The sequence below is a fragment of the Mugil cephalus genome, chromosome 6 (genome assembly GCF_022458985.1).
Source record: "Mugil cephalus isolate CIBA_MC_2020 chromosome 6, CIBA_Mcephalus_1.1, whole genome shotgun sequence".
NCBI classification, from domain to species: Eukaryota; Metazoa; Chordata; class Actinopteri; order Mugiliformes; family Mugilidae; genus Mugil; species Mugil cephalus.
In genome coordinates this window covers 15,807,974-15,833,474 of record NC_061775.1, presented here as the reverse complement: position 1 = coordinate 15,833,474, position 25,501 = coordinate 15,807,974, and the positions used below count along the sequence as shown (strand labels likewise).

At 41.1% G+C, this 25,501-nt stretch overlaps 1 protein-coding gene and 1 long non-coding RNA gene across 4 annotated transcripts; one reads left to right on the top strand and one right to left on the bottom strand.

Annotated features, from left to right (window-relative positions):
* Positions 1-54: 54 nt before the first annotated feature.
* LOC125009043 lies at positions 55-5,440 on the top strand. The gene is made up of 2 exons (XR_007112937.1): positions 55-191; positions 935-5,440. It is a non-coding gene; the product is annotated as an uncharacterized LOC125009043 (long non-coding RNA).
* Positions 2,019-25,097, bottom strand: kdm4aa (lysine (K)-specific demethylase 4A, genome duplicate a). Of its 3 annotated transcripts, XR_007112936.1 has the most exons (23): positions 24,949-25,088; positions 23,592-23,741; positions 21,888-22,063; positions 21,657-21,771; positions 21,347-21,540; positions 19,869-19,918; positions 19,570-19,673; positions 18,220-18,357; positions 16,701-16,933; positions 16,168-16,331; positions 14,732-15,135; positions 13,955-14,054; positions 13,653-13,837; positions 12,308-12,512; positions 11,736-11,812; positions 11,005-11,060; positions 10,598-10,706; positions 9,076-9,264; positions 8,742-8,912; positions 8,417-8,536; positions 7,624-7,716; positions 5,937-7,482; positions 2,019-5,827 (listed from the first exon to the last, which is right to left on the bottom strand). XR_007112936.1 is itself a non-coding variant. In XM_047586563.1 (22 exons), exons 2-22 carry the CDS (start codon positions 23,727-23,729, stop codon positions 7,342-7,344), a joined length of 3,162 nt encoding a protein of 1,053 aa, XP_047442519.1. In that variant the 5' UTR covers positions 23,730-23,741; positions 24,953-25,097; the 3' UTR covers positions 2,019-7,341. The 3 variants fall into 3 exon arrangements, 2 of the variants coding, with proteins under 2 accessions (XP_047442519.1, XP_047442518.1); XM_047586563.1 differs by having other exon boundaries at positions 2,019-7,482; positions 24,953-25,097; XM_047586562.1 differs by having other exon boundaries at positions 2,019-7,482.
* Between the last annotated feature and the right edge of the window lie 404 nt (positions 25,098-25,501).

The following is a 25,501-nucleotide window of genomic DNA, read 5'->3' as shown; positions in this document are numbered from 1 at the left end:
AGCGGATGATGAAGCAGCCGAGGGACCGGCGGCGCTGTGCGTGCGCCCTGCGTCCTGCGTCCTGCGGGAACGCGCCGAGCGAAGTCATTTCATGTCAGCCATTTCAAGAAATCAGCCCCAGTTTAAAGGGATTTCACGATTTTATTCCTCTATCGACGCCTCTGAACAGAAGCAGAAAAGGCCTACTCTGGGTACGCTATGAGTCTGTTTTTTTTTCTTCTTCTTATAAATAATGAACACAGCATTTCATTATATTCCATCAACATTTAGACCGTAAACTAATGCAGTGGATTGTAATTGTAAACTTTTACCTAATTAACAATGCTGTGAACTTTCTTAATAAGTACAATTTGAGTACATCACTGTTTAGTTCTGGGTCTCAGTGTTGTCTTCTGTCCACGTCTCTGACGAGACCAGTGGACAAATTAGGAATAGCAGCTACTTTTATTCAATTAAAGTCTTATGTGTAATTTTCACACTGAGCAAATTCACGCTGTGGGCCAGATTAGACCCTCTGGTGACCGCTTTTGGCCGGTAGGCCTCGTGTTTGACACCTGTGATCTAATGAGTCACTACAACCCAATCGAGTACTGAGCACCGATGAGGATGGATGGTAAGCAGACATATAGGATATCCCAACTGGGTCTTCCTCAAAAGCTCAAACATATATCCCAGAAGGAACAGAGAGGAGGAGACAGGCGAGAGGAGGAACATTGTCGTCCCATACGTCGTTGACGTATCTGAGAAATTCAGAAGAGCTTTTTTAGTAAATGCCGTATCCCGGTTCATTTCAGAGGCAGAAACGTGTTTGCAAAAGACAAAACTCCCAGAAACAGTTTAGTGTACAGCGAGGAACATACGGACTTGTACATTGGGGAAAACAAGACCCTTCACGAATTCATGGCTCAACACGGTAATGATCTCCTCTTCACAGACGGTTCAGCATTCGACCTACATCTGAAGGACAAGGGACACTCCCTTGAGGACAACAACGTCCACATTTTAGCTAAAGAAGACAGATGGTTTAAAAGAAAAAAAAAAGAAAAAGGAAGCCATCTGTTTAAAAAATCCTTCTCTGAAAAGGGCAGGTTGACTGGGACATAACCTGCCATTAGTCTACGATAAAATACAGTCTTAACATCTGTCCCCAAGAAGTTTTACCCCCTTTCACTCCCCGAGGCCGGAGCCTCTGACTCATAACGGGCTGTTTGAGCACCATTCACTGGAGGAAGAGGAGGACAGGGACAAACAGTCTCCTCCCACAAGATGCCCACAGACGCTTCCTATTTAAACCCCAACTCAACGGCGGCCTTTTAAAACTGAAGAAGCTACGTGGATGAATCGTCTTCATTTTTTCCAAAACATGCTACTATTCCTCAGCAAATTCCTAAAGGTAAATAACACCACGAAGAAAATAAGCTTTTCTATTCACATACAGTACTTGACAAAACAATAACAGTAATATGAACCACAGCCCCCAAGAAGATAACAGACTTGAATCAATAGCTCTATTAAGATAAGATTCGGTGTAGGGCCACTACCTTAGAGAGTCTTACTTTTCACAAGTGTACTTCATGAATCGAAACACTTTTCCCCATGCAGATCTCAGCAGTCTCATCCATTTCTGATGGTGAGCAGTTCCGCTTTGACATCTGCAGCTCTGGTGATAACATCTTTGGGAGATTTTACTATTGAAACAAGCTATATCCTCTCAGGCCAAAATAGCTCAGATGACCTATCTCTGTCTTGTAGACGTCAACAACCGTTATTCTCGTTTAAGAGAACTCAACCCACTTAAGAGGCATTATTTATTTATAAAACACTTACCATTCACAACTTGAGCTTCGTCGCATAATTAGATGTGCTTTTCAGAAGGGAAGAAACAAAACCATTCATTATGTTTTGAATAGTAGCTGGGAAACCAAATAGTGCTTTATTATGGTTTTACACCTACTTGAAACCTTTACCTGAGAAAATGTGAATAAGAGTGTAATGAATGTGAAATGAAGACAGAGAAATAGCACTTAAGAAAAGTTCTTTACTGAAACAAAGACATGACTTTTACAAAATGATTGAATGACAATCTGGAGGCTCTTTCATTTCTCTTCAGGAGGGGACGAGAACAGACGGCTCCCGTCTCCCGGGGCGACAGGTTAACATCTTTAAAATAGACTACATGGCATTTACAGGTTTTACAAAACAACACGATAAAATAGAATAGAAAATCCCCGCCCGCACGTACAACTCTGCTGAGAGTTTCTGTATTAAATAAATTAATTCTCCACGGGGCTGAAGCACCTCATGACTTTTTTTTTACCCGGCGACAGCCTAAAGTGTTCTCAGTGTCTGCAGTCTCACACAACACAAGGAAGAGTTTACAGACACCGTGCCCAAAAAGTTACAGACGTAATCTGATCAAAAGGTCTGGCCGAGAGAGGGAGGGGCAGAGAAACCGAGACATTTGATACACGTAAAAACTCACACTCCAAAACATTTTCTTTTAACACAAATCGTCAACGGCGACGCAGACCTGCGCAAACATCGTCGCAGACTGGACTTAAACGTACAACTTTCAGTAGGCGGGTGGAGGAAAACAATAAACTGGGTAGACAAACATTAAAAATCTTTAAAATCTTTAAAATTCATCCATATTCCGTAGAAAAAATAGAACAATAGAACAACCTCGGCATCGGCCTCAAAGCACCTATTAAACAGGCCCTTTAGAAACAAATCGACATGTTGAACTGCATTCAGTTCACTAAAATAAAGCAGCTAACTGCATTTAAAAAAAAAAAAGAAAGAAAAAAAAAAGAGGAGGCATCATCAGTGAATAAAATGGCTCATGGCTCCGCTCCCATAAATATATATATATATGTATATATATATTTTATATTTGTGGGTCCATTTGAAACAGCAGTGTAGTCTGGAATGCTGGGGAAACGTACGTAGTCACGTGTGGGAGCTGTGAATGTCTGGCCGTGCTGTGGAGATTCTTTCAAACGGCGAAACCAGGTTTGAGATAGTTCCCTCAAACTCCAGTTTGCGTACGACACGGTAATCTCAACAAGTGTTATATCATCTCCTCTCAATAGTGCAGTTGTATAGCTAGTAAATCGAATTTTCCTTTCACGACACTAGTAAGGCCACAAATGAATTCCACGTTTTTTTTTTTTTACAAATTCGTATCAGGTTTCTTATCAGTAAACGGAGCGAATATCGATATGCGCAAACAAAAACGCCACACAAATTCAACAGCACGGAGGGTTTTCAAGTACCAGCGTTTTTTAACTACTCGGACAGATCATTCCTGACTTTAGGCATAGTGTTTATACAGCTGCTACTGTCGGGACAACATATTTATTTTTTTTTTTTTTAAAAAAAAACAGGTTGATAAAAATGGCACAATTGTGCTTGAAAATGTTCAAAAAAGGGAAGTATTTATTTGGTGCTGTTACAGATGTTAGGTGCAGTTTTGAAAAAAAAAACGGGTTTTTGTTTCGTTTGCTGTTAAATTATTCTCCTGTAACAGTTGCAAGAAGTTAATTTTTAGAGTTTTTATCATGTTTGTATGTTATTTATAGTGGAATTTCTGTTTCTGGTGAAAATCATCCACGTGCACGTGTTTTAAGTGGATATTCAATGTTCGCCGGGATGTAATTTTTTGATGGCTGCAATTCAATGGAATTATGTAAACACGCTGTGTCAGGTTGGGATTTCCCATTTGGCTGCCAGCACGGCCCAATTATCAAAGTTGACAACAGCTCTGAAGTCCCAGAGCCCCCGTGGTGCCTCTGAGGGACCAGCGCGAATCCACATAAGCAGCTGTAAACATCCACTTCTCACAGGTTTGTTTTAAAGTACTTCACATCCGTCCCGATGTAAAGAACCATTTAGGGTAGATTGACTGCCTGTTAAAACGACTCTCTGGGCAGAGAGTCACACATTCACGGTTAAAATATCTACTCCTCGTACATGAGAAGCACAAACTGGAGCTACAAAATGTTTTTTTTTTTTTTTTTTTGGATACAAAATAATTTGAGACGTTGCACCATTTGAGAAAAATACAAAGTTGGGGTCCTGCTTTATTCTGTAACGTTGCAGCGACGGCATGTTGAACGAGCGTGGCAGCACCTACACAACCTAGACAATATGGAGCCTGGCAGGTGGCGGCAGTAACATTTAACAGTAACATTTAGAGATGAAACGATTAGTTTTATTAGGGGAAGGAACAAAAAAAAAAACAAACAAAAAAAAAAAATCCTAGGCATTTTGCAGTTTTACTGGATCCAGTTTTTCTCTGTTACTATTATTTTAACCTGAATGGTACATGAATGTGATACAGCTTGAGTCACAGTTATTAGCCCTCTTTACAAAACCGACCCAAACCCATATGTTTTTACTAAACAATGACGTCAATACAGGAGTTACTTCCTCTGTCAGACTTTTGATTGGCATTTTAACTTCGTCCAAATTGTTTTACAGATAATTTGAAGATTTTATCTCATCAGTCCAAAGGACAAAGCTTCCAAAAACTAATTTCCCAACTGAATTCAAATGGACGCAAACTTCAATGTGGTTTTGCAACCACACACAACCTGTTGTTAGCACTTTCCAAAACAATGCTTCTCACTGGAGCTGGTAACAGAAATCAAGGGTCATAAAGCACAGAGTCAGGAGGAACAGGTGTAAACCCTTGACTTATTCAGTAAGTCTATATATATATATATATATATACACACACACATGCTGTCATTGTTCCGTTTCTTGTGTAACAATCTGTAACAATCCTGAGAGACTTAAGTTACTATCTTGTTTCATTCTGCTGTTACTTCATTTCAGGTTCTCTTCTTGTAAAGCCGTTTTTGAAGTTGCTGTTGTTACACCATTTCCCTTGTGAGTGTTATAAAGTCGGGTTGCTGACACAATTTTCTCTTGTCGAAACATTGTCAAATGCACTGAAAGGGCCAGGTTCACACCGCTGGCTTCACTTTTTTTAATAATTTTACCCGTCTTTTAAAAGAAGTGTTATCTGATCAGACAGGAAGTTTCCTAGCTAATCATTTGACCTTAACCGTGGGGAAGTCGTGATGGGAATTTGGCGGTACTTATTTTTCCGACACCATAAAACGAGCAATTAGTAACGACAACAATCATGAATTACAGCCATAAACGTTTATGATTCCTGGACGGTAAGTAAAGCAGTGAGTCAAACCCTCAACGTATTAGTTGGTTAACTGAGCGAGTAACCTTGTCTTTTTTTTTTTTACTGTTTTCATTCTCTTTTTAATCTAAATTTGTTTTAAATTGAATGATTATTATCCCTTGTGTTGTTTTTGTTTGTTGTAATGTTTATGATTAACTATATTGTGTTTCTGTAACTGCACTGGTCGACTGAGGTTGTTTTAAACGTGCTCTACAAATAAACTCTGACTTCACTTCACTTGTGTGTAATTTTTAGGCTTTTGTTGGAAAATGAGTAAGTGTAGCCCTTCAACATTCTCCTGGGTCATATGTGGGACGGCAGTAGCTTTTTGTACCTTTATTTATTTTTTATTTTTTTAACCAATCAGAGCTGTCCATGAGTTGTGTTTGAGTAAATGTAATTTATGTATTTTCTTCTGATGTCATGGATAAAAGTCATTGTAGGATTCAACCAAACTTTAAATTTTTTCAAAACAAAACCACTTCTCTCTTTTTTTTTTTTTTAACTGTATGTCTTCAATAGAAACCAGATTGATAATAATAATAATGTATATAGCACTAGGTCGAGTTTAATACAGAGCACATATAATAGGTAGGGGGTCCCTACTTAATCGCTTCACACAAACTGTACCAATTTCTCAAAAAGTGATTCTAACTTTTGTGACAGAAACTTCAGTCTTGGCTTTCAAAGGAAACTAGGACTGTGCATTAGCTCCAAAATGTTTATGAACAACATTCAATTTACTTTGTTTTTTGTTTTTTTGCAAAAAGACTGGAATGATAAGAGGCTAGATACGCACTGCAGAAAAGGTTTAAATGTGTTGTTGTCCAAACTGAAGGACAGAGCCTTAAAATGTTATCATGAGCCTGCTCGCCACCAAAGAGCTGAAGAGCAGACAAAGATTAACAGAACACTAATAATAAGACAAATCCATGAGAATGAATAATTTGTGATGTGAGGGGAACCAGAGGAGGAGTGGACGGGGGTTTCGGGACCTGATGTAAGGATGGAAGCTAATGCTGTAATTTGTCAGGATGTGACAAACGTATTTTGCACCAATCAACACTAAGATTACTGGCACCAGAGTGAGACTGGAGCAAGAGAGAGCTAACAACGTTACAAAAAAATATTTTTTTTTGTTGTTGTTGAGGTGAATCTCCCAATTCATCTGTGACCACCGTTTATTTCTGTGCCAATTCCACGTGCAGCTGTTGGTGAAGTGACTCTGTGCGTTTAGAGGAACTGCACTAGTCTCAAACGCCTCTGTTCCCCAGGACAACATCCGGAAAGTGATACATGTTGGGGTTGGTATAAATTATCAAGATCACTGCTTAGGATGCCTACTAACTATTTCATTTTTTAGTCTTTATTTCTCATAAAAGATATGAATTCATTAACTTTTTAAAAAGACAATTTCCAGGATTTTCTACAGAAAATAAAAAACAACCTGCAATTTGCTTTTTAAGAGTAATAATAATTATAACAACATTTACAAAGTATTGAGGTGAACCAAAACGTTACCTTCACCACTTGCCACGCTCCATATCATAGGCACTACTTCGCAGCAGGACAGAAATAAAATGAAGCTGGTTGTATCTTGACTTAAGCGTCAACTTAATACAGCTGTAACTTAAGTTAGCACTCAAGTGGCAAGGTACACTGAAGTGTTTAGTAAAGAACAATTAATTTCATAAGATAAAAACACCTTCCTTGTCTTTTTTTTTTTTTTTTTATTTATGGCCTAAAGTCAACATGCTACTTTATTGAACAAATGCCATTATTATTATATTGCTTCCTTCTGTTATGTGGTGCTGCGGCTGAAAGTCAGCCTGTTGTAAAGTCTCTAAATGAAAATGAACTAAAAATAAAATAAAAAATAAAAATACTGCCGTTTCCTAGCTCACAGTCAAACAAAGCAAACAAAGTTCTCTTTGACTTAGCAAAGACGGATAAATGAGAAGTAAAAAAAAAAAAAAAAAAAAAAAAAAAAAAAAGAGAGCAGTCCCAAGCGGGTCCTGAAGGGAGTCATCTGGAGCTACACTCTCTGTGGCTAGCTGTTAAGTTAAGGTACAGTGAGCACAGTTCAGTCTGTCAGTGCTGGTGGTGTGTGGGTGGGTGGGCGGACAGGGGGGTTAGGTTTACTCCATGATGGCTCTGTAAATCACAGGCTCAATGTAGTCCCCCCTGTAACGTGAGTTGATGACTCTCTGTCTCTTTGACTCCCGGATGATCTCCTTCTCTTCAAAGATCCCGTCAAATCTCATGTCTGACGCTTTGGACTGCAGAGACAATCACAACGACAATACGGCCACGTCTTTTCAATGTCTTTCAATCCATTTCACAAACATAAAGCTCCAACTACGACTGTGTTAAATGAAGGTATGATCAGAGAGAAGGTAAAGAACCACGGCTGCACGTACCAGTCTGGATTTGACTCTCTTTGGAAGCTCTTCGTCCAGAGTGTAGACGTCATCTCTCTTGGTTGTTAGCTGAGACCCGTCCTCAAATTCCACCTGCGTTCCAGAAGTGAAGGAAACCACACAATCAGCACACAAACACAGCTAGACACTGATCAGCCACAACATTATAACTACCTGCCTAATACTGTGTCCAAAACAGTTGTGACTCATTAGAGAATAGACATGAATCGTGGGAGGGTGTCCTGTGGTGTCTGGAAACAGACTGTGGGTTGAGGGGAGGGGCCTCTGTGGACCAGACTTGTCCCAGTGCGTCCCACAGATACTTCATCAGTTTGGGATCTAGTGAATTTGGAGGCCAGGTCAACACCTTGTGCTGGTTTTCACGATTTTTAAGTTGTTCCTGAACTGTTTCTGTGTGTGTGCCATGAAGGAGTGTCATTGCTATGGGGTGGGGGTGCCTGGTCTGGTCTAGGTGGATGGTACATGTCTAAGTAACATCCACATTAATGCCAGGTTCAAACATTTCCCAGCAGAACACTGTATTGTCACAATATGGGCAATGGTTATTCACTTCTCAGTCGGTGGTTTTAATGTTTTGGCTGACGTTCGTTCCTAATTAAACATTTAAATTTTACATTGAAATATCAACAAAACATCTAGATATCATTACACCTTCAACTGAAGAATAAAAAATAATACAAAGCACTACTTCTACAACCCGATCTACCCAACGTCAAACTTTATGAATGTAACACCAAACAAACAGACAGATAAAAACCAGGAAAAGTCTTACCAGGTACATTTGAATGACATGAGCTGCCACAAATTTGGCCCCGTACACCAGGCCGTCCGTCCATCGCACCTGCACCACTTCACCCTGGGGTGGGGGTCCAAGCTGAGCGCAGTCTCGGTTCTGACCGTCAAAACACACATTGCACAGGTCTAAGCAAAACTAAGTATACGGACAGATTTGAGATGTGTCCTCCTCTAATGGCTGCCAAAGAAAATAAACCAGCGTTACCTCTGCTCTTGTAGCCAAGACCGCTGGGAACGCACTGAAGGGTTAATGTATTTTAAACGACACTTACTCCCTGATTGGAGTGACGAGCTAAACCTACCACAATGTCTTCAGGGAAGAGGTTATCGCTGAAGGAACCGTCGTCAAAGTTGACTTCGTAGAACGTCTCTTTAGAAAGCTGCACCACGTCGCACTGGTAGTAGCGGCCGTTCTTATGCTTGCATATGACCTTCTGTCCCACGGTCAGCTCATGCATGGCCGCTTTATTGCGCTGCCGAAGAAAACGCGGTTACACATTAGCGCTGTCGATGCTGCGAACCACTCTCGCTGACATTTGGGAAGGGAACGGCAAGAGGGATTTCTTTCACTGCTGCACAGAGAACAGCGCGATAAGTGCCGCTCTAGTTGGAGCCCTTAAAGAAAAGATCCCTTACCTCGATCTGAGTGGGGCCCTTGTGTCGACAGCAGGTAACGTGGACCACAAAGGGCCATTCATCTGGCTGCATCAGTACACCGGCGGCCTGGGCACAGGTGGGGTGGTAGGCAGTGGGACAGCGGCCATGAGAGCACTGCACGCAGCAGCCGGACGCCTTCTTCATCCGCTTCTTGCAGTAGTAACATTTCTAGGAGGAAACCCAGCAGCCTGGAATTAGTAAACGTGACCAAAGACAAACTACAGAGTCACTGCTCTGCTCATATATTCAGTATATTACCCACTTCTAACCTCAATCTGTCTTCCTTTTCTTATCATGAGTAACTGTAAGGTAGCAGCTTCTCATTTTTGCTGTGAAGCATTGCGTTGGTGGTATAAACTGACATGTATTTAGGAGTGGTCACTTCTGCTTCTCGTTCTAATTTTATAAACACTTTCCAGATAGACCAGACAAGACGAGGGTGGATGGTTGACCCAGGAACTTACTTAAAATGAAAATCTTTGACACTTTAACACACAAAAAACATTGGACTTTGGTTAATAGTGGCTCTGATGGAATAAAGAAAAGGTCTTCAACCCAGGGGTCCACAACCCCTACGGCGAAAGGTGTCAAACATAAACACCAGTTTGCAAAGTGCATAAATTACACTAAAGACATTAACTGCAAATTTTCCAATAAAATTTACTACTTTTCCTTTCACACAATTTTAGTAAGAGCTGTGGACATAACACAGCATTGAGACATACAGAAATTGCACTTCTTTTTCTTAAGAAACATCTGGTTGTTCAAAGATTTTGTAATAGCGCAGCTCAATAAATGTGAACACTTTCATTATGCACTTCTTTGTGCTAAAACAAACGGAAACATTTGAAGTTGTCATTATGTGAAGGTCTGGCCCCCTTGAAATCATGTTGTTCTGTACGTGGCCCCTGAACTAACATGAGTTTGACGCCCCTGCCATAGAGCATAGGTCTTCCACAGTGGGTCTGTGACCCCCTAGGGGGTCTGTGGAGGTACTGCAGGGAGGGGGTTGCAAAATTGATTGATTATACATTTTTTTATATATTTTTTTTTTTCCAATTTCCCCCACAAAGTTAAGAGAGCCTATACAGTCTTCAGGTGGAATCCCATGTATGTATGTATGTATGTATGTATGTATGTATATGTATTATGTCAGGTATGTTTATGTTTACAGCAGTTGCATGGCCACCCTAATGTTGCACATGTTTGAAATAAAAAAAATAATATCTGAACCTGTGCAATGTTTGAATAGCTTAAAATTGAATGCAAAATGATAATAAGGTATATTTATAAATAGCACTAGGTCGAGTTTAATATAGAACACATTTAGTAGGTAGTGGGCCCCTACTTCATCTTTTCACCAAACGTTGAAGACCCCTGGAATGAAGAAAGGCTACCATCTGCTACTGTGTGTGTGTGCATCTACACAAAATCCGTGTGTTTTGAATACCAACTTTTTATGAAAATGAGGACGTTACCGCATCTTCAAACGTGAACTCACCAGTTTAAATCTCTGCAGAGGGATTCCACTCAAATCCACAGGACTTCTTTCAGTGATATTGACAAACCGCGCCTCCAGCACAGCCACTGCACACAGAACATGTACCCACCTGCAACAGGCACACAACAATGTTGACAATAGTGTTATATTCAGTCTGTGTGGCTGATACTTTTAATGTTTGATATTGTGATTATCCGGATTACTGTATTATAGAATTAATGGATTATTTATGAAATAACCATGATCACAAAGACAGACTGACAGTTTTACTAGCGGCGAGAGCAGTTTTATTACGTGGAGTGTTTTTCATCAGTCTGGCACAACTGAACGTTTCACAGATAAATACCGTTATCAAAGTGCACTTGTGGGGAATTACCTCGTCCAAACAGGACTCAGCAATAACTTACTTGCTGTTGTTGGCTTTCTGCAAGGCACCGCCCCTCAACGAACACAGGCAGCAGTTCTACAGAAAGAGCACGTCGTCATTCGACAGTCGAGACAAACACTTACGACAGAATCTGCCTTTTGTTGTTGAAAATTATAGTTTTCCATTGGTTTATTATGGTAAGATTATGTCCTTAATCTTCCATCTCCTGTTCCAGAGAACAGTGAGCTCAGAGGAGGGAGCAAAGGAAAAATCACATGTTTCAAACTGATAAGTGTTCAACAAGATTGTTGAACACTTATCAGTTTGAAACATGTGATTTTTCTTCTACATATTTACGCAGTCGACTAATCGATAAGTCATCACAGCCTTAATACTGTTACAGTCAAGAAAAGTTGCAATAGCACGTAGTGGCCTCTGCAGAGTCAAGTATACTACACATAAAGATAATACTTAATTGATCCCCATTGGGAAATTCAAACCTGATTTAAAACCATAAAATGAGGATAAACTGGAGTTTTATTTCATCTCATACATTCTCTGATGTAAAAATATAAACTCAATAGACAAGATTTTGAAGAAATTTAATTCATTTTTTTAAGTCTGTCATATTAGGAAATGTAATTTGTGAATTACAAGACAAGTAGATCCTTAAAATGTACAAACAATCCTCATTTTTGAAGAGCTTAGAGACGATCATCATCTATTAAAAAAAAAGTGTCTTGGAAAGTCAACCTGTGAATGTTCACTGACCTCGGTCATGGCGTTGGCCTTACAGCGCGCACACTTCCACTCCTTGCTCACACTGGCTGGATCCACACCATAACAGGCTGTAATATACAAACACACATAGAGTTTATTTATTTTATTCTTTACATTTGTAGATAAATTTTGCTTTACATGGGGGGGGGCATTTCCCAAGACTTCCTTGACTTCCATCTCTCCTGCACAACAACCAACCACATTACACCATTTTTAATGTTTTCTATCTTCAATACGCAAATAAACTAATTAAATCAAAACATAAGTAGTAAAACAAGTCTGACGTGTAATGGATAAAAGACTCACAGTCATGTCATGATGACTCTTTTACCACATGCTGTGACTCACAGAAACCGTTTAGCCAGATGAGTGAGTTGAGTGGCTGTTTCAATCAAACATCCATCATCAACTTTGCTGTTGTTAGAATAAATTGTTAGAATAAATTCTGCCCAAATAATCCCTCAATTAACTGGCGTATGTCCTGTAAGGTCAACAGTGTTTGTGTAAAATCACTGTGAGACTAATTTCCCTCCATTACTCTCAGTTGTAGTGCGTGCACTGACCGGTGTGAACCCGAACGCTGCACTGAGAGCAGCTGATGAGGAGGCTGGTTCCGTCTTCCTCCAGGTGAGGCGTGACGGGCTGCTCTTCACACTCGGAGTCTTCCTCTGTGGTGGTGGTGAAACACATCTCTGGGATCAGAGGTTTGGTCCGCATCCGCCCGCCAGCCAACACGACTGGACTGTCTACACTGTTGGCACATTCAGACTGAAACAGAAACAAACACAGATCGTTATTCTCCTTCTCCGTGCACACGTGCAACAGCTTCATTCATAAAGATATTTGTTAACACTGCAGCTTCTGTTTTGTTTACATACGTTTACCCGTGAAAACACACAAGGTGATGTGTTCAACGCTGAAATGGGACCGAATTTGGAAGCTCCTGTATTATTAGCCCAGCTAAGTTTGTATGTAGTAGTTTATACACCGATCAGCCACAACATTAAAACCACTGAAAGTAAATAACATTGATCATCTGGTGACAATTCAATGCTCTGCTGGGAAACATTTGGACCTGGGATTCATATGGATGTTACTTAGACATGTACCAACCACCCAGACCAGACCAGATGCTCCCACTCTATAGCAATGACACTCCTTGATGGCAGCAGCCATCCCCAGGAGGATGCAGCCTGACACAGGCATACGCCGAGCGGCAACCTCCAGGTCTGAAGGATAAGGCCCAAGCAGAAACGCAAAAAACTGCAGTTCACTGAGTGACCTACATGTTAAAATGTTTACAGCATTATTAGGCAAGTTTACAACCTGCTACATAAAATGATTATTTTACTATTTATGACAACTGTATGGAGGGAGAATTTTTTTTATGAAGGTTTAAAATTATGAATAATTAAGGGCGTTCCTGCTTTGAGTGACAGGTGATGTATGGCGGTAGCCCGAGCTACGCTGGCATACACTCAAAAATGGTTTAGGAACAACTCAAAAAACATGAAAAACAGCTCAAGGTGTTGACCTGGCCTCCAAACTCACTAGACCACAAACTGATCACGTATCTGTGGGATGATCCACAGAGACTCTTCCCCTCAAAGGCCCCACTAACAACATCTTGTCACCAGAAACCACAGGACACCCTCAGAAGACCCATGTCCATTCTCTGATGAGTCACAACAGCTTTGGAGGCACAAGGGGAGACCTACACAATAGTAGGCAGGTGGTCACTATTATTACTAACATAAAATGCTTCATCTACCCTTCATGATTATAGAGACTTGTTTGGTCTTTATTACCACTGATGGCCACCGTAGTATCCGTCATATCTCGGTTCCAGCTAATCTCCTAGCTAGTCTAATCAACAGACGACTGGTAACACGGTCCGGTGTGGATTACCCGCTGGTGTGTGTGGAAGAGCATGCAGATGCAGCAGTACGGAGGTTTGGAGCCCATGCGCTGGTTGTACTCCCTCTCTCTCTTCAGGTTGGGGGGTCTGCTCTGCCACAGGTGAGTCAGGGGCTTAGCCCAGCTCTCTCCTTCCAGGCCACCCTCCTCTACTGGTGGCGCCTCCTCTGGGACCTCTGAGGAACAAAAAAAAAAAAAAACAAAAACAAACAAAAACAAAACACACACATTCAGATGAAAGAAAAAAAAACGAGGGAGGACACACGAGAGGACGTGTTACTGTTAAGGCAGACCTTCATCACTCATGCCATCCTTTATGAGTGGGTGGTGGCCTGGCAGCTGCCCTAGATCACTCTCCAGCTCTCCATCTCCAGACACCACTTCTAGCACATGCTGGGGAGAAACACCTGTTGTCAGCACACAGTTGTTTTTTTTCTTTTTTCCAAAAGACCAAAGAGCTAACTTTGGATATTTGCATGCTTGCAGGCCTAAAACATGCACCACATAAGTACGGTCGTGAGTAGTGTCTGAAGTTAAAACTCATCTAGTGAAAATCCAAACATGCCCATCTGAAGTGTATTAATGGGATGGACTAACTCATACAACACATGCCTAAGGATCCAATCCCATCAACTTGTCAGGTAGCACCTAGACCAGATACAGCAATGTGGCTGGTGATGGGAAAAAAACGCCCACTGACCATAGACGCACACATTTAGAGGTTCGAATGTAGAAAACCACCTTTAGAAAACTGTGGACTAATATGCATTTTCCTACATACTCTATGTCCATGCTAAACGAGGTGTGTTTTAAGGCTGGGGGGGGGGGGGGGGGGGGGGGAGACTATGTTCATGGAAAAAAGCTCTAAATATAGATTTTCATAAATACCAGAAGAGGAACTCCAAAGGTGCTACGCCATGAGCTAAGACTTGCTTCCTTTAAAAAGCAACATAATACTTTCCATGAGCGTCAACTCCTGACATCCTTGAATGCAACGCAAAGACTAGATGGAGGCAGATTGGAGAAAACGTTGCACTGCTCAGAGCAGCATTAAGTGTATGTTCACTCACTGCGCGGCTAACGTGTCTGCTGTCTTTCTCCGCTTCGCTGTCACTACCCTCGCTCTTCCTCTCCTCCTTAGGGAAGACATCGCCCTCTCCATAGTCTCCTTTGGCGTAGCTGTGGACGTGGAGCACGTCCGCGGGGCTCAGCGTCCTCTGAAACAGTTTATGCGCCGGACTGCAGCTGCTGCCCAGCTTGGGCTCCTCGCTGGCCCGGACCTCCTCGGAGCTCGGAGCCACCACCTGGCTCTCGACGGGCTCGGGCTGACAGACGTCCGCAGGCGGCACGCCGTTCTTCTCTTTCTTCAAGGGGCTTCGTCTGTTTGAAGTTTTCTTGCTGCTGGCTTTGGACTGGGGCTTAGACGGAGGCTTGGTGTCCTTCTCCTTAGGCTCCGGTTTGACTTTCACTGCGTCTGAAAGAGGGGAATGTTACTGCAATGTCTTTGTCCTTCTTCGACAGAGATAAACTCCCAACATCATACCTGTCTTTCACAATTATGTTTTAAGAAGCACAGTTTGTAATAAAACTTGATCTCACACAGTTTTTTTCCAATATTAAAATAAAACTGATCATATTAAACGTCACCATTTAATGCTGTATTCATTATTTTATTTGAACGTGGGTGTTATTTGGCTGGTGTAGTGATGTTAAATCAAAGGTCTCTCATGTCTCTAAGTGTTCAGTACTTTGCAGTTTCCAGTCCTCTGTGGTAACTTGGAGACTTCACACAATTATTCCTGAAAGATACTGAAATTTGACCACGTATCCATGACATTCATGTGTCCGACATGCTGCTTGATTTGCTCTGAGCGGAATGAAAAATTGATGTGGCGCCTGTTTTTAGAGGATCTGGATGAAGAGCTGCACTGCAAAAAAGGAATTTCAAGAAAGCAAAAAATCCTATCAAAGAATATGTCTTATACTTTTGTCAGAGACAAGAACTCCGTGCTTATTTTAAGAATTTTTGTCAAGCAACAAAAGATCAACTCACTGGAAGATTTTTTTTTTTCTTCATACAAGATGATTTGATTGAATATAAGAACATTTTGCTTCTTTCTAGTAATGCTGTTTTTGCAGTGTGCTACTAAGATGCATCTGACTCCCACTACGTGGCATCTAATGGAAACACAGGTGGTGTCTAGAGGGGACGTAGAATCAAAGGGTAACTGACCTGTGTATATCTGTCCAAATCAAACTGATTTGCCAGACCAAACATATATATCAGACTGTATATAAAGTTCAAAATGTTCTATAAATAAAGCTGGAAATAAAGGAAAGGGACCTGAATATTTCCTGAACAACATGTTTTTCAACATTTTCATTGAAGTAAAATGCTAAGCAGCTCAAAAGAGGCCAGGCTGTAATACAATAGAAAATAAAAGCTCTCAACCTTTTCCCCAAACAATAAAGCTAAAAAGAAAGTCCTCTATGAACTATGTGGTACCTTTATCAGGCTTGCCAGCGACTTTAGTTGGAGACTCCTCAGGTGTCAGCTTGGCCTTTTTTGGCTCCATCTCCTCAGTATCCTTCACTGTTGGCACGGGTTTGACTTCTTCAGAGGCTTCGACGGCTTCTAGCTGACGCTTCGTCCCGGTCTGAGGCTTTGGACTAATGCACGGGAGACATTTGTGAAAACAGAGGCGCTTAGCATTTATAAGAAAAAAAATTAAAAGCCAGAGGCAAATTGCACTTGGCTTTTTAACCAAAACTTTCTGTATCAAAAGCAACTGAAACTAGCAACTGAATTTAAATCAGTCTTTAACCATGAATGTTAAAGCTGAATAAAACAACAATCGGCATAATTACACCCACCACCTGAAGGGCGAAGGCATTTATTTTACAAGAGGCTGATTTAAGTATTTTCCGTAACATTTTACAAGTATTTAATTATTAACTGATCATTAACGCGGCCATTCATCCACATCTTTGGTAAAAATAACCAGGGACACGTTCATTTTACTGTTTGTTAGTCCAGACCTTTTATTCTCCTGGACGGGAGTTGCGGGCTCCTCAGCTCCAGCTTCACTGGGGCTCTCTTCTGAAGCCTCGATCTGGTCTTTCGTCAGAAACTCCGCAGCCTCCGGCGTGGGCTTGGAGTGGTCGATGGCAGAGTTGTCTTTCCCTGCCTTCCACAGCTTGTAGCGGTCGGGCTGAAACTTGCGTACGAATACATCCATGGAGATCTTGACCATGTCCTGACGGCATGAGCACTGAGAGGAAAACACAGAGCAACGTTAACCGTATTTGGTGCATTCACAGTTGAGAACGTTCTCGAGTACTTCAGGTACTCTGGCTCCAATCGGGATATTCTTAGTTAACAGTCGTCTAAGAATCCTGCCTCTAATAATAACAACAATCAGCTCATAAGTTCCTTTTCTATTCAGTGGCAGCAAGCTCCAGCAGTCACACCAGAAAGGCAGAACTCTGTCGGATTTCCAAGAACCTGAAGAAAGTACTTTATGTTTTATATGTGCCGAAAGTACAAGCAAGGATACGGAATTTATCAAAGGCAGCGTTTCTTGTGGTTTACAAAACATCCTCCAACTCAGAAAACAGCTGATTTTGAAAACTTGGCAGCTTAATGGAAGTTACCAGTTTACTTGAAGTGCACATGTGATGTGAAGGTCTGCACAGACTCAGCCACTCACAATTAATTACAGCACACAAGACAGACAGGAGACTCTCCTTCTTAATGTAACTGGGAGAGTTAGAGTCCAAACACATAATTTGTATGACACTGTATATTCTTTTTTTTTGCATCGAATTAGCAAATCACGCCTGTAACTCTCCTACCAGCCTCCACAGACCCACAGAAGATCCTAAACCTTTTAAATCTCTAAGAAATAAATAATGCTAAAATAATTGTCACCAAGAATGACATGACTATTGGTCTAGGACATTTATCCTGTTCAGTAACTACAGTGAAATAGGCCATTATTTGAAACTAACAGTAAAAACCATTAAATATGTAATGTTCATTCATCAATAAATGAGTAGAATTTGAACGTAGGCTTCACTTGTTGTGTCATACTAATGTAATAAGACCACAGCAAGGTGTGAGTAATGCTTTGCAACTCTAGAACACAACTAATAATAAATAATTATGGTTATTATTATTATTATTTATTATTAGACAGGACTATTGGTGATTTTGTGAAGGAAGCGCCATCTCTTGGTGACACGGTGCAATTGAATGAAAGGTGAAATTTGTAAAACGTGACGCTCAAAAGAGATGTGTGAAAAGGAAGTGAAACATAGTGAATCGTGACAGTAAGGCACAAGAATGATGTGAGAGATTATTATTAGACAACATAACTATGCTACGTTCATTAAAATGTAGCATGAACTTTTGTCAGCCACCCAGTTTCCTCATGCGTGGTCCAGAACCTGTATTTTCTTTTACCGACTACAATGTGGTGCTTCATCATCAATCGACACACTGTAAACATTGATCCGTATACATATTCACAGCCGTTCTGGTAATGTTTTTGCGTACCAGCGTTGCCTGTTTGCCGTAATCGATCCATCGCTGGGTGGCAAAGTTGGTGGACTCTGCACAGTTGAAGCCGTGGTTGAAACCAGCGTGGTAGCCAAATGGGAACGTCACAACGAACTGGCCGGCCTCCTGGGTGACCTGAACACAAAGGATCGAAAGAGCTGACACAAAGTCTCCGGAGTTGACTTGAATGTTTCATTTCAGGCAGGTTAACTGCCTGTTCTGTTCACTTTTTTTATGTGAACAGTTGGAATTTTCAGGTTTTTGCCATTGGGCCTAACACTCGACAAGTGAGTACAGGTCATGTGGTGGTGGTGCCAAGACCACAAAAACAATTGTATGATGAGGACTGTACATTATAGAGCGTCTTTGACTTGGAAAAAGCTCCAATGTAATGTCAGAAACATCAGTAGTAGATTCTATTTTAAAAAGTTACTTAAACATAAATTCCTATAGTATAGATAAGTACATGGAAAGCAACTGTATATATTTATAATTTTATCTTGTATTTCTGAGACTATATTGGTTATTGTTGTTTGATTTACACTCAGAGTGACTTTGCTTATTTGTTGAATTATTATATTTAATCTGTTGTGTGTTTTCTGTTTAGCTATATAGTACGATTTAACTTTTGGTTGTTTTCGTTCTTTTAATTTGTTGTCTTGACCCCAGGAAGACCAGCGACCACTTGGTGGAAGCTAATGTGGATCCTAATAAAGAATTATAAAGAATAAAGAGCGATATCGTATCTATCGAGAGCTTTTACTTATCTCAACTGCAGAAGGTAATAAGCATTTCCACATTCCTCTGTTTTAGTAGGATTGGTAATATATAAGTTTGATCTGCTCCCGTTTCCCCTCGTAAGTTCCTACAATAAGCCGTAATACACAGGTGTCAAACATATGGCCCGCGGGCCAAATCGGACCCTCTGGCGGGCCGGGATGAATTTGCAAAGTGCAAAATTGACATTGAAGACATCAACTGCAAATTTTCCAATAAAATTTACTACTGTTCCTAGGTTTCACACAATTGTAGTAAGAGCTGTGGACATAACACAACATTGAGACATACAGAAATTTCATAAAAGATTTTGTAATAGTGCGGGTCATTATATGTGAACACTTTCATAATGTACTTCTTTCTGCTAAAACAAAGGGAAACATTTGAAGCTGTCATTATTTGAAGGTCTGGTTCCCTTGAGATCATATTGTTCAGCACGTGGCCCCTGAACTAACACGAGTTTCACACCCCTGCCGTAATATATTCACACAATCTCTTCGCCACATCCCCAGAGTTTCAATTTAGAAAAAAAACAAAAAAACTCAACACAAAATAACTGAAAAGAATTACCTTCTCAAAGGGTATGCCGTATTTTTTCAGGATTGACGGGGAAATTAAAGTCATCTTGTGCCGCAGGAAGGCTTCACAGCTCTGGGCGTTCCCTGGAAAAAATCCTGAAGGGAAGACACAAATCCAAAAGCATGGCTGTTTTCAGTGAGGCCGTGACACAGCACGTGTGATCACACAGTACAGCTTCACCGGAGGCAAACCAACGATCGCAACAAGATGAAATGACCTGAGGCACTAAATGGTAACGGTTGGAATAAATAGACTGAAAATGATCAGATGATTTAAGTCCCGTCACATACCCTTGGCAAGCCGTTCTAGTCTTTTTCCATGCTCTGGAGGGACAACGTACCTGAGGGGAAACAAAGCCATTAACACGCTGTATGGTAAATATAACTGGAAATCACATTCAGTGGCATGACTGGGGTCAATGCCGAGACTGAACAAATGATGGACAGTGTGAAGCGGGTGGAGCAGAGAACGGGACGTCATGTGGTGCTGAGAGGATGAGGCTTTGAAGGATTAGATGTGAGACGGTTAACGTGTTGCAATAAATCTGAAACAAGGCTTTGACTGATTCTTTGCTGGGTATAGTTACGTGCTTTAGATACAAAGTGATCACAAGCATTATTTAAAGTGCCCTGGACTATGGTATAACCTTGATCTATTCTATCTGTTCTTTATGTATTTTATCTTTAAATAATAATAAATCTGAACGTATCAGTTGCAATCAAATGCAGCCGAAATGACCTCTGTTTTCAAGATTGTTTTAAATACTTTACATACTCAGTAATAATTTAAACATTAGAAAATGTACTCACTGATCAATGTATTAATAATATATCAGTCTGAGTAGCTGTTTTTTCCCCACTGCCTCAGTGTTAATGTCATATATAATTGTAAAATTCATGGGGCATTTAATCATTCATGGTGCAAGTATTCAAGGTACTCTTTAACTTGTCTGTTTAAACATTCATGCTTTTTCACGTTGCATAATATCGATGACCTGGAAGGTAGCGCTGTACGCAACAGAAACAGCGTTCAGTGCGAAAATAAGTAAGTAAACGCACGTGAGATCATTTTTGCCCAAACTATTACTACACATCACTATGTGATGGTGGAATTTCACAGGTTGTTCAAGCTGGATTCAGCCGTAACAATGAATGTGCATCAGTGTTTCCCACTGATCTGAGCTCACCATCACTTTTCACCTGTTTCACCAGTTTTTAACCAGTATTGCATGTGTCTCCCTACATGTACAATATGCAGGGCTTAGTATTCAAGCGCCGCGCCGGATCTCCGGTATTGGAGATCGCAATTAGAAATACATAAATAAATAAATAAATCAACATCAAACTGAGCAGTCAATTGAGTTTGTCCACCAATGGAATGAGAGTAACACAGCTTTCCTTCTCCAAACTAACATCACCAGCCAATCAGAAGTAGGGTGGGTTGGGTTTTGGAAAGGTTGGTTGAGAACCAGCTGCAGCTGATGGTGCATTCAGACAACTTGGGGAAAAAATGAGCCATGAGTTGTTAAACTCACTGCTTCGAAAGTAAAAACTAGCTGCTGCTAGTTGAAAAACGGTGAAAATATAACAAACTTATTTTCTCCTCCAAGTTAACTGTAACGTGAACGCTATCATATCGGAAGTCTGAAATTTCAGAGTTGGAATAGAGAATTTCCGAGTTTTCATGAAGGCATCACCTAAGTTGGCGTTTTTTCATTGAAGTCATTAGTTGAAAAAGGGAGAGTAGATTTATGAGTCAGTAACTGTACCAGGACTTTGGCTCTCCAAAATGAAGGTAGTTGATGCTGTACAAATCCATGTCCTCCGTGTGCCACGCGAAGGCGCTCTTCCACATGCCGAAATAGAGGTACGGCGTGTTGACTCCTTTGATTTTGATGCCACTCTCGTTCTCCACGGTGTCCAGGATGGTGTTGAGACGCCCGATGTTCCATTCAGTCACATCCTGCAAAGGAAGCATTCACAGGGAGAAAGTGGAAAATGTAACCCCATAAATACCCAAGAAAAAAATGAGAAACGACCAGAGGCTGAAACGTTACGGTCCGGCCAACTACCACTCACTTGATCGTACAGTGTCCCACTGACATCAGCGCCGTAAAGCGGAGGGTTAAACGTCAAGTTCTTCCAAAACTTCCTCTCCAGCTCATCAAAATCCACATATCGCGGACTGCAATACCTACAGTTACAAATGTTGAGCAGAATTCAGAGAAAGTGAGCCAAATTGAGGCTTATGACAGTAACAGTTGGATGCAGTCAGTTAACTGCGGTTCATGTTTTACTGCGTAAACTGACTTGTCCATGTTCGAGGTCTTGCGGAACTCGTGGACGGTCATTGGCTTCTTCTGGATGTTGTACTGCGTGAACAGTCCTGACTGGCCGGTCACCACCTGCTGAATGGGAGCAGGAATCACCAGGTTGTCGATGTCGTCATACGTCCTCCTGGGTTTCCAGCCTTTAGGCGGAATAACCTGCAAGAGGAGAAGAGAAGAGGTGAGAAACGCTGTGCAGCAGAATGGTGTGTACGGCATCCTGGTGGAATTCGTACCGGTCATCATTCATAAGGACAAGAGGCAAGGTTGGTTCAGCTTTGCTACTGTCAAATCCCCCCAGACTACAAGGCAGCTGGTAATGCTCACAATTCGATGATAGCACTGCACTTAGATTTCAAAGAAATACCTTCTACTCGCTTTCTTTGCCAGGGTCCTGCTTCAGCTAATGTGTTTAGCTGTTTCTATTTAAAGCTTAGGAAATTCTTTAAGTGTCAAACCATCCAGTCTTTCACCTGGCCGTCCATTACGAGCTGTCCTCTTTCATTTTAAACTAATTCATTACCAATTAAGAGATACTGAACCCTGCAGCATGGCATGGTGTCCTATTTTATTAACAAAAGTATCACAATCCCAAACCACAATCTATAAAAACCAGAGATGACTTATAACTAAAACTTGAGTTTGAGCTACGGTTGCAAAAAAATAAAAAATAATAAGATTTATGTCCTGACTTGAATAAAGCCAAGCAGACTTGATTAGTAACTCCAAACTATTAAAAAATGCTCAGCAGAATAGAGTTTTCTTATATATACACAACTTTCTGAAGTGGCATAAATAATGGATACAAGGTTTCCATAACACACAGCAGTTTTGAGCTGCTGGCATCAGCAAAAAAAAACAGAGAAAGCAGAAAAATGTACCTTAGCCCGGCATGACAAAATGTTGTGGCCCCTTCATTTAATCTAAATAGTTGGTAGATCAACAAATGTTAATAACAAATGACCTAAGTCAAGAGTTTGACAGTACTCCAGTCCTTTAATTTAATGGAATTCATACTAATACAGCCTGTAAACACAGGAACACAAAGTACACCTGTTTCAAATGCTACTCATCAGTCACTAAAGCAACTAATGTCTTGCTGAACTGCTTCACTCAGTTTTAATATGACAATCTTCACAAATATAATGCTGTGATCCCACTAGTGCCGATGAAGCAACAAACTTAAATTCAATAAATCAGAATAAGACCAAACCATGAGCAGTGAACAGAAACACTACAGCGTTATATCATTTCGTGGAGTGTTCTCATTGAACTATTTGGTACTTACAGAGTTGTACTTGCAAAAGGAGGAAAATATTAATTAGTGTCCACTAAAATAACCCAGTATTTGGTGCGGTTTGGGCCAGTGTTTTCTTTACAGAACGTGAGCACTTGGACTTGTCTGTGAGGATTCTCGGTTATGTGGGTCAAGACATATTTAATAGATGTTTTATTGCTATGGAGACCAACATGTTCCTATTGTGAGTGAGTGCTGGGTCACTGACAGACCCTTGTCATGTGAGATGTGAAGCGATGATGCAGAAAATAAATCAAAACTCCCCAACAGTCATTTAGACCTGAAGAAACCACTAGTGTGTGTGTGTGTGTGTGTGTGTATAACACAATGCAAACACTAAATAACCAGACTCAACGCAGAAGCAGCTGAAACCGAACCTTCTGCACTTACTTTAGCCATTCCCGCTCTGTGCGCTCCTTGTGACTCCATGTAGGCAATGTAGCGGCTGAAGTCCTTAAACTCTTCTTTGGAAGGGGTGAACGTCATTATCCTGGAGCCCACGCTTTGGGCTGGCGTGTCTGTGGTCATCTTGGGGCTGGCCTTTACATTTGATTTGAGGAGGAAATTATGTTATGATGACGCCTGTGTTTGTGTGCTCGACAGTTATGTGTATGACAGAGTGGTGCAGTTAAAAAGCGATTCCTCTTTTCAGCTCGAGACCCAGACGGCGTACAACATAGACAGATATTTCACAGAGACAGAGATGTTATTATCCTTTTTGCGATTTATTTTTATTATATTTACTACCTTCATAAGCACCTTAGGTGTAACCTGCTACTAGAGGCCGCTGTCAAACTTAATTTCGTTGTAACGTGTGAGTAATAACAATTAAAGTTTATCTTATTACTCCTGGTACTTGTCAAACTTAACAGACCATCTCAAGCACACATTGCTCAAATAACTCATGCACTTTGAGGAACTGCGCTAACCATCGAACTTGCTGATTTGTGAAACCAGAAAAAAAAAAACTGATCAGCCCCTTATTTGTTAAAGCTTATTCTCAGTGCAGACTACTTCCACTAGGTTCAGACTTAAGGTTAGGGTTAGTCTGATTGTTTGTTTATTCATACCAAACCACATAAGGCGAGGGCTAGGACATAATCCCACTAACAGAAACAGCGATTAAAATATACTGGGTAGTTTGATACTAAAAACCTGCCGTGTGCTTCAAATGTTAAAGATATTTAACTTTCAGCTAACAGGCAACATACTCTGTGTTTGGGCTTGACGGACTCCACTACCAGAGCACTAAGGGCCCGGGAGTCCGCTCTGATTGGTCGAAATCCGGACTCGCTCTGATCCTCGGCGTCTGATTGGCCGAGAGCCACGTCGCTCCCACTGACAGCGGAAAAAAAAAGGGGGGGGGGTTTAGCTACTAGTCCGCTAGCTAGCATGCTAACTGCAAGATAGCTCCTTCTGCATCTCAGGAATTAAGTGTCGTCAACAACAAAAAAAATAAATGAAATAAAACGCACTCTTTTGCTCGAGAGTAAGCAGGAAGTAAGCAGCGCGCGCGGACGATGCAAGTCGCACTGTCAAACCTGACAGTAATTTTATTGCAGAAACAATAAACGGCAAAAGTGTGTGTGTCGGACTCGAGAGATCTGACAGCTGCCTCCGCTCTCAGCTAACCAACCAGCAAACATGGCTTGTTGCGGACCGTCAGTTTCTTGTGCACAAACTACTACTGAGTTACTCCTGCCTTCCTTCCAGCGAACTATTCATAAAGTGGTAGGCATTAACTTACGCACGCCGAAATGTAGAGGAGTTGGGTTATTTTTCTCAGCTCGCAGGCAATAGGAGTAGAAATAGGGACATCTTCAGTCCGGGTAAAAAAGACAGTCCTCCATTATTCCAGCGACGCATGCCCAGTGTGTGTTTGTTTACATAGGGCTCAAGGGGGAGGGGCTTCCGTAGTCCTCCAACCAATCACAACGCCCTGTTTTCCAAGCATGCCTCATCTGTTGTATTTACAGGGAGCTCAGCTCAGTATTGTGATGCATTTTTTTCCTGAAATACTACTAAATATCTCCCAAAGGGACACACTGATTTACTGTGACGATTGGTTTATTGTGAATGAAGCTGTGTAATATTAATAAAATTTTGCTGTGGCGTACACACCAAGACGTAGGTTGACTTCCAGACTTAATTCTGATTCAACAAATAGAAAAATATCAACCATATTTACTTGCCTGAAATAAACCAAATGAATGCTAATGAACGAAGGCAGTCTTTCAGGTTTAATTCAGGCTTTTAAGTCAGCAGCCATGTAATCTAGGGTGTTGTATACCCTGGGAGGA